The sequence below is a fragment of the Nyctereutes procyonoides genome, unplaced genomic scaffold (assembly GCF_905146905.1).
Source record: "Nyctereutes procyonoides isolate TBG_1078 unplaced genomic scaffold, NYPRO_anot_genome, whole genome shotgun sequence".
NCBI lineage: Eukaryota > Metazoa > Chordata > Mammalia > Carnivora > Canidae > Nyctereutes > Nyctereutes procyonoides.
In genome coordinates, this window is record NW_026575141.1 from 2,031,354 (window position 1) to 2,041,042 (window position 9,689).

Below are 9,689 nucleotides of genomic sequence, written 5' to 3' on the forward strand. Positions count from 1 at the left end.
CAATGAGACCAAGATATACCCTACCATAAAAACAAAACAAAAAAATTTTTTAAATGGTGTTTGGTTTTTGTTTTGGATATGAGATGGGATGTCAATGATACAGAATATAGAATATATACATAATACAGAAATAAGGCGATGAGAGAAAATGTCAACGATGATCATGAAGTGTAGAGAAAAACATGAAAATACATGAATATCAAATTAAGTCATAATAGAGACTGAAGGTCACAAATAGGGAGGTGGGATTACTAAGGCCACGCAGAAAGGTACCTTATTTTAAGACCACACCAAGATGCCCACAGGGGGTTGAGAGCAGCATTTCTGCTGGAGATCTCCAACTTTTCTTCTAATGCCCGTTTCCAGTTTTCTCAAGTTAGCCTAACCTTGTGACCCCCAACTCTGCCCATTGTTATTAGAAGGAGCCTCAGCAGTATAGTATTCCTGAGCATCAGTTGTAGTGGATCCTGACCAGTCAGTTCCCCTTTCTTGTGTTCCCTTGTTAAACCCAAAGAACCACCTAGACATGCTAATGTGGAAAATGGTCAACATGACAGCAACCCATTAGGTGTACTGTCATTTCCGGTATACTGCAAGAGTTTTCCCCTTGGAAGAACTCCAAGAACTAAATCCACTCCACTTTTAAATGACTCATAAGATTGGGCTTTCACTGGTTCCCTTGAGACACTGTACTGTAGACTAATAGATTTTACTGATTGGAAAATTTCCGGATATTCCTGTCTTCGTCCATTTACTCACATCAATCTTTCTTCAGCTATTCTTAAACAATTCTTCATGGGTTGAGACATTGAGACTGTTACTTCCAGTATATTGTTATGTGTTCTTCATAAGGATAAAGAGATAATAAATTGCTGTAATTATTATTTCTAAGACGTAAAAGCTATTGGCTAGCTGTATGAGGTACAGCTTTTAAAAATGTAGGAAGACATCAATTGATAGACTATTTCTCATATCTGCCTAGCTTCAAAGCTCTCTATAAACAGATTAAATTACCTGTTCTTGCCACTATAACCTGATTTCTGTTCAATCTTGATTCCCCTACCTCACAGGAGACTACAGAAGGTGGGAGAGAAATGGGAAGCTGGTGGTATTTGCCGCCAGTGAACCAAAATGTACCCAAGTTCTTTTTATCAAAAGTTGGGAGAGAGGATAGTAAAGGGACCTCTCTCAGATCTACATTGCTCTGTTCCCTGGACACCCCACTGCCCTGATATTTTCTGGCAACATCTGGCTGCTTGGGGGGTAGCCTTCTTAGGGGGCATTTCGAAGCATTCCAACTCTTGTCCCGGCCCTGCTGCTGACAGAATGGTACAGAAGTTGGCCAGACTCTGAGCAAACATTACATGTTCCCTGGAAGGTAGAGTTCATGGGAAATGCTGTAGCTGACATTCTAATCTAGCCATGGTGACCTGGGCTTCGGTTTTTTCTTTGCCAAATTATGGGTTTGAACTAGGTGATCCATGAGGTCCTTCCAGCCGTGATGCTGTGGGACTCATTCTACTTCCATTCAGGAGAGCAAGAGTTTTCTTTCTTTCTTTCTTTCTTTCTTTCTTTCTTTCTTTCTTTCTTTCTTTCTTTCTTTTTTTTTAAGGTTTTATTTATTCATGAGGGATACAGAGAGAGAGATACAGGCAGAGGGAGAAACAGACTCCCCATGTGGGACTCGATCCCAGGATCCCGGGATCCCAGGATCACACCCTGAGCCAAAGGCAGATGCTCAAACGTTGAGCCACCCAGGTATCCCAGGAGAGCAAGTTTGTGTGCACAGGAGCACACGTTTATGAGCACATTTCAGGCCAGGACATGTCTGTTTGGTATAGGCAGCACCCAGCTTTGAGGACCTCCAGCACTAGTACCTCTGCCTTTTAGGTTGTTCTCTCAACGTTCAACTTTGCACTTCTGGTTTTCTGCATGTTGCCCAGCCTCCTACGGCTGTATGCCCTTTCCTTGAAGCTGATGCTTCTGACAGCCTCAGGGAAGCCAAAGTGGTGGAATAAACTAGGAGAGGGTAAGAACAGTTTCTCCAAAGGCAATGTACTGAGAAACAGCCCTGTTTGGCAGAAAGCAGCCTGCCTGCTAATAAAGTCCATTAGAAAATGTAGGCTGTCTGCCTCTCGTCTGCCCTGGGCTGCCCTGTTCTGCAGTGGCTTTCACCTATCCATTGTAGATCATGGGTGGCAAGGGAGTGTGGAGACAGAGCAGGACGCCAGATCAGAAGAACTAAGGAAAGCCCAGGACTTAAAACACCGGCCAGACCCAGGAGATTCCAAAGGACAGAGGTCAGTGTGAACCTGGAGTCAGATAAAGGAGGCCACTGAGGAGAATATAAACTGCCACAGAAGTTTAAATCAACAAGTGGGCAGTGGGTCATTAGCCAAGTAAGCAGCTCAGTTGAAGGAAGGATCAAAATGAGGGCATCTTATAAGCAAGGCAGTGCTCACCTTGGTCCTATGTTCCCTCCTGGCATCATTGGGGAGGTCAGAAAGTCACCTGGCGGTAGTAAATGAGGCTACATCTTAATATGAAGTTTCTTCAGCCCAATGTGTTAGGGTACTCTGTTCTCTATTTCCAAAATGTAAATGACACCTCCGATCTATGGATAGCCTCCAAAATAGAAAACCTTAAGATCAGGGCATATGGAGGGATGTACCATGGCAGGAGGTGTCAGCCTTCTTAAGGACATTGTATTTTATCTCCCCTGTGACTTGGGTTTGTGTTGGACCAGGGCTCAAATACTTCCCTCAGTGTGAAGAAGGCCTAAAAACAGAGTAATCGCTGTCACTCTAGAAATAAGGGTTCATGAAAGAAAAACCCAGTGCCAGAGCAAGGTGTATTTTATAATTGTTTTCAGATGAATTATAGAGTGCATCCAAATGATTTAGTAGAGTCATAGGCTTTTAGAGCAAGACAGATTTTAGAGATCATGTGACCTAATCCTGTCTTTTCACCTGGAAAAAAAATTGCATGCACAGAGTGTCAGTGACCTATATACAGGGCAGATTCCAGACCAGAATAGCCCACTCCTGATGACCCAGACATCCGAACTCTCAACAAGTAACTGTGTACACGAGTTGGACAAGCATAGCTCTAGAGCCCATTGACCTAAACTGAATTAGAGGTCTATGATCTTTCAGAGGCCCTGCTAAGTCTCTGTTTTCTCTCTTTTGGGAGTTGAGGATTGGCCACTCCCTGTCACTGCTTGTCCGGTCTGAGCCATGTGGTAGATATGTGAGCAGACCGACCCTGGAAACTTGTTCCTAGTTCAGCCTCAAGAACAAATTGGAAGAGGTCTTAGAGCGCAGGAGCCCCTTAGAAAGAAGTCAGTCTCCCCTCCCGTTGCCTCCTTTGAAACTGTAGGTACCCCTGGGTGCAGAGATGCACCTGGTTTGCATGGGCAGGAGGGAAGGAAAGAGGCTCTGAACCAATGTCACATGGTCCCCTGGCTCCAGTAACCCTGCTCCCCTCTCCTGACCCACCACAGGGGCCCCTCTCTTTATGTGCTTGCTTCTTATGTCCACAGATGCCTACTCTCAGGGAACACAAAGAGAAATCAAGGTTAGTTTTCTGGGAAGACCCATGGGAGCATGTTTTTATCGTGTTCGAAGGCCTCTTTATCATCATCAACTAAGGACATTTATTAATCGCCCAGCTGGGCTGCTCACACTCCAGCTGACACATGGGTGTGTTCCACAATAGGTGTTCTCATCCTGCAGTAGGGTGGCCCTTTGGAGTTGGAGTCACAACATAGCAAACAGAATCCCAAACTTTACATGTGTTATCCCCAGTCTCTTCTATCATAGGAACGCTTCTCAAAGTAATAGTCTGAGAGTGATAGTCGTTCTACGGCATTTTCTTTCCTTTTTTTTTTTTAATTTGGGTTTAATAGAAGAAATATGATAATAGACTCCTTTTTCTTAATAGGCGTTTCTTTTCTAGTGCTTATCCTTCAAGAGTTAGAACTGCAATATGTTTGTGTTTTGTCTGTTATTGCGGCAAGTTGTGTAAACAGTTAATTACTCGTAACTTAATTTGAATATTACACAGCGCATTTGTCAGAGAAGGTATGAAACCAGATCCAGGCATTAAGCAGGAAGAATAAAGAATGTCACTGGCTGTTGAGGGGAGAGCAGAGAGTGAGGACACAGGAAGTTAGCTAATGAGATTTTCAGGTGGTCAGGAGTAGTGATTGGTGTGCAGGCCCGTCTCTGCTCCTCAGAAATTGAATTTATTGATGACTTTGGCTTCTATCTCACCATTTCCTCGTGGTGTCTTCACCAACTCCCTCATCTTTTACTCCCCACTTTTCATGTCCCTCCTTGGGAAAACCTCAGGTGTACCTAGACACGTTCTCATTTTAGTGCTTCCTCATAAACCCTCCTGCTTTCATACCCCGCTTCATTAGGGCTTTCAAATCTTGGCGAGATGCCAGGGGAGCTCAGAGACAAACACTCTGAATAGTATCTTTAAAAAAAAAAGTATATTTTTATGCTCTTCATGCTGATTGTTTAGCAATCCAGGGTTGCCATAATTCTTCTTAAAAATATTGAGACATCCAGTAGCTAACACATTGCTATGATAGTCAACCCCTTCAAGAAAGCTATAATTCGAAAATCAGTTGATGAGATTACTGTGTAGCAAAAATATTTGAGGAAAACAGTTAAGATCATTTTAATAAATGGAAAAGACAGGCAATCTCTGGTCTCCAGAGGCACTGCTCTTGTGTGACGAGTCTGAGCCGCCAGTTGTTCCCTCCTTGGTGGCTGGAATCAGGAAGAGACTTGGGGGCAGAGCAGTATTGGTGCCTGAGCCATTCTCTCCTCTCCGTAATTTACCCTGCTGTTTATAGAAGGGGTTTCTGCAGGCCCGTGTACGTGAATGATGAGCAAATGCAAGGAATTTCTTTCTCCACATTAAGATTAAGTGTTAGCAGTTCCTTAAATGAAGGAAGCAATTTTTTATAACTTGCAAATCTTCTCCCTGATTCTTCGGGGAATTTCCTATGTTAATTTATGCAGTGTTAAATTTATGCAGTGTTGAAATTCAGCCCAACAGCAGCGACTTACAGAACCCATACAGAGATTGTGGGAGAACCTGTAAGGTGACACTAAGTGACACAGACCTTTTCAGGCCTCAGAATCCCTCCAGCCAGAGTTCCTAAGACCTGGGTTTTGAGCAGGTTTTATTGCATAGTTACGATATGGTGATAATAGAGTATTTGCCCGTCTATTTTTTTAAAAAAAATTCAACTTGACGATTTATTTATTAACGTCTTTGACTGAAATGAGGAGGTTTTGTATCACCTCTGCCACCCTTTGGTGGCAGCTAGGTGCAGTTTACAACATGTGTATAGCCTGGCCCCGGAGCCTTCCCTCGTTCCTTGTATCTTCAAGGAGCCACCTGTGAATTAGTGGAACTGTTGTGCTATCTTTGAAATTTAGAATTTTAATACATGTAGCAGGCTATTCTGTGAATGTAGTGATTTCTCTGTGTTTTAGATTTGCTCAAAAGCGTTTCATTAATCTTTTTGTTAGACTGGCCCGCTGATCTTCAAACCAGCCAGGGCCAGGCACATAATAGATTCAAGTTCCCATTGGTTTGTTGAAGAAAGTAGTGAGTGTGTAACTCCCAAAATGCTAAATGGCATCACTCTTAAGCTGATAATTTTCTTCAGTAACTAACTAAATGTCTTTAGATGCACTCAGTATAAATCTACTCTATACTGACTTCTGTTTTGTATTAACCTAGAGTGTTGTGGTGAGGTTGTCTATATATCTGGAATTCATAGTTTCCTGTCCAAATAACTGGACACACAGTTGTCATCTCACACAGATCAAGCCACAAGAGGATAAATGAGATGCTGTGATACTGGGACATTGTCTGGTCTGACTCTTACATCATAGGTGCTCAATTTTTAATTTTTCCAACAAATACAGAGCTTATGTGAATGATGGGTCTGAGAGAAATCGCACATTGTGGTGGTGTTTTTTTTTTTAATTTAAATTCAATTAATTAACATACAGTGTATTACTAGTTTCAGAGGTAGAGGTCAGTATTCATCAGTCTTATATACCACCCAGTGCCTATCACATCACGTGCCCTCCTTAATACCCATCACCTAGTTACCACATTCCCCCACCTCCCTGCCCTCCAGCAGCCCTCAGTTTGTTTCCTGAGTAAGAGTCTCTTGTGGTCTGTTTCACTTTCTGAGTTCATCTTTGTTTTATTTTTTCCTCCCTTCCCCTATGCTCCTTTGTTTTGCTTATTAAATTCTACGTATGAATGAGATCATACGATAATTGTCTTTCTCTGATTTATTTCACTAGCGTAATGCCCTCTAGTTCCGTCCACATTGCAAGCGGAAAGATTTTTTTTTCTTTTTGTATTTTTTGTTTGTTTGTTTTTTGGTGGCTGAGTAGTGGTCCATTATAAGACAACTCTGCTGAGCAAAGTCTTCTGCTTTATCTGTTTTGTCTTTCCTGTTTTCTCTGGATTTTCTTTTCTTTCTTTCTTTCTTTTTTTTTTTTTTTTTTTGCATCTGGCTTTTCTGATTGACTTCCTCCTTGAATGTATTTTGTGACCATTTCTATATGTGTTCTCTAAACTAGTTTGCCTGCTTTTGGATCTGGCCACATTTGGCCTCCTCATTTCATAGACTTCTTAGCAACTTATAATCATGGCTAAGTCAGGATAATCTATCCATCCTGTACTTTTGTGACTAGCACACTCTCTTATTTGTCCTTCCACTCTTTCTGTTCTGCCCTGTTATTTCAATCATTTCTCTTCATCTTCAGTTTTATCTCTAAAGACTGTTAACATCTCTTCTCAAGCAACTTTCCTCTAGACATTTCCATCTGGAATTTCTTACAAACTCCAAATTCAAGTCTTTTTTCTCATTTCCAGGCTGGCTCCTCCCACTGACTTTTCCATTTCTCTTGGTGATGCCATCATCCTTGCTTCCCAGTCACAAGGATCACCATAACTTAGGTCTCACCACTCTGTTTTTCTATCCATGTCTTTTATGGCTCTATTTCTCATTTCCACCCTGATTCCTACTCTGCCCCTGCCCTGGTCTTCTTACCTCCAGATTCTCATCTCTTGGATCCATTATGCCAAGGATGTCAGGATAGCCCTCTAAATGACATTTTCCTATTTAAGGACATGTGGTGGATTCCCAGGTTTTTTTCCAGAAGCCAACAGAAAGTAGCTCGGCCAAACTCTCACTCTGGTGACTCTTTTGACACTCTTTTCTTTGGTACATTGCTATTGTATACCCTTTTATCTCGCTAGGCTAGTCTTTTCCTCCACTCTCCATACATACTGGGCATGCTCCTCCCTCCAAATCCTTGCCGCTGCTTCCTTTCCTCACCTCCCCCCAACCTACTCCTGGTCCTTCTTCCTAGATTCTGCAAGACTCAGAGAGATGCTCTGAAAGATCCTATTAGAAGCCTCCTCTGAGCACTCCAGTTCTAGAGAGTTCTCTTCCCCTGAACAAGTTAGAACCACTCCTCTTTTGAATTACTACTTTCCTGGAAAGATACCCAAGAAACTAAGAAATAGGAAAGAGAAAAAAATTACTTTTTCCTCTGTATTCTCTGGTTTATCTTAAATTTTATCCTGTGTGTATGTATTACTTATTCAGTAAAATCAATTTTTAACATATATTTAGCCAGTATATATTTTAAAATAGCTAATTATTACAGTATATTATATCTTAACTTGCGATGGGCGTGTGTATTGGTTTCCCCACAGCACCTCACTCAGTGCAGTGATGATCTAGTAGGAGCTCAGTTAAGAGCTGAGTGAATAAATGGCTAGGGCGATGAGGGCTGTAGGGAAGGAAGGTGTGAACAGATGAATCACAGACAACCTTGGGCCTGACACAGCCTCCTTCCTCTTCTGCATTATTTTAAAACTAAAGGGGAAAGTATCACTTTTGTCTTTTAAAGATTCCTAAGAATTGAGGCAGTATATCCCCTGCCCTGGCTAAATATAGAGTTTTAATCTGATAGTTGAATTCTTTCTGTGTACCACCCCCTACCCCATTCACAAAAATAAAAAACTAAATAGGATCTAGGGGCCATTTTGGCAATTTGAAAATAGATACTCACCTTTGTAGCTCTGTCCAGCCCAAAAAGCTCATGAACATCTGCCTTCTGGCCTAGAATGGGCAGAGGTTTCTGGGAGAGATTCTGCCCTCTTGGAGCCTTTCACGTTTAATCACTACTTCACGCCTTCCCCCACCCCTTTTTCCTTGACAATAGCTTCACCCCAGTCCCTGTGGCCACCAGAAATACTCCCACGTGTTTCCAAATGCCCCTGGTAGTGAGACAACACACATGTCCACACCCCCCTACAATCCATGCCATGTTCACTCTTGAGTCAGCTTAGTATGGTGGGGGGTGGAGTCATTTGGAAATTATACATCATTAAACGGTGGTATTCATTAAAGGTAATAGTATTTTGAGACCAAGAAGCATACGCCTTGTTTTATGTGGTTTTGAATAGATCTTGAAAAGTAATACAAATAGTACTAAACAGTTATTGTCATTTTTTGGGATTCCCTTCTGCTGGTAAAACTCATGTTTTCTATTTCTCTTGCAGAGCATGCTTGAGAAGGGAGGATAAAGTCAACTTTTAGAACAAGCAAAACTCCTCAACGTTAATTCCAGAGGTGGAACATTTTTTTTTCCTAGTAAGAAAGTAACCAATTTAAGGAGAAAACGATTAAAGAGAAGCACCAGAGAGCAGATTCAGCCGAAGCATATCCCAGTTTGATCAACTGCAGTTTGAAAAGCCGAGGCCTAGATCAGGGATCAACAAACAAGGACGCACTGCAGTGTTAGTCAGCCCTGTTCGTGACAATTAAAAGAGAAAGGCAGCCCTCTCCACCTTTTTAACTTTCTATTCAGCTTGCTCTTCTTACCAGGCTCCACGGTTGGGTAAACCCTCACTCCAGCAAAGCTGGGTTTGGGGCTTGGGATGGGGGCTAGGGTCCTTGGAGTGGGGAGTGGAGGGCACTATACCTCCATCTCAGCCCAGAAATGCTGGGTGCAATCATCTAGGCTCTGGCGTGTTGGTTTTTTTCTTTTTCTTTTCTCCCTTGACTATAGAAGAGCTACTTCATTTTAACTTATTATGGTGATCATGTACGTAAGACAAAAAGGAGAGAAAAATGTACCTCTTTTACTGGAATAATGTTTATGATTACAAGTGAAATAAGGCATTTTTTATCAACATAAAGGCAACCTTGGCTTATACAACCTCTTCTCGATCATGAATACTGACATCTTTACTGCACTCACTATCAATAATAAATATATTTTCCAAAGAAGACTGGCATTGCAGCCCGGGCTCCGTGTATTCCTTTCGTTGGGCTAGATGGTTATGCATATGGGAATTGAGTTGATTTGTATTGCTATTAATTTGCATCTGTGCTGTACCTTTCCTCTAAAAAGCTCCAAAGCACTTTGCAGAGCCTCAGACAGGCAACTCGCCTCTCAGCCTGATAGGATTCAGTAAGATCTTTACAAATTGCATGAACCTTCCTGTCTTTGGGATGACTTAGTCACCCTGCCTGGGGCAGAAACTAGATTAGATAAGCTTGGTTGGGAACATCTGACCCTGCAATATTATGTTAAATGTTAAAAAAAAAAAAAAACAAGCAAAAC

The 9,689-nt window shown here is 41.9% G+C and overlaps 1 protein-coding gene across 1 annotated transcript in view; it reads left to right on the plus strand.

Annotated features, from left to right (window-relative positions):
• The window catches only part of CHCHD3 (coiled-coil-helix-coiled-coil-helix domain containing 3), a 276,896-nt gene extending 267,544 nt beyond the window's left edge, over positions 1–9,352 (plus strand). The window contains exon 8 of the mRNA XM_055307617.1: positions 8,623–9,352. Coding sequence (XP_055163592.1) covers positions 8,623–8,646 — 24 coding nt within the window. The 3' untranslated portion in view covers positions 8,647–9,352. The remainder of the gene's footprint in view (positions 1–8,622) is intronic.
• Positions 9,353–9,689: the final 337 nt, after the last annotated feature.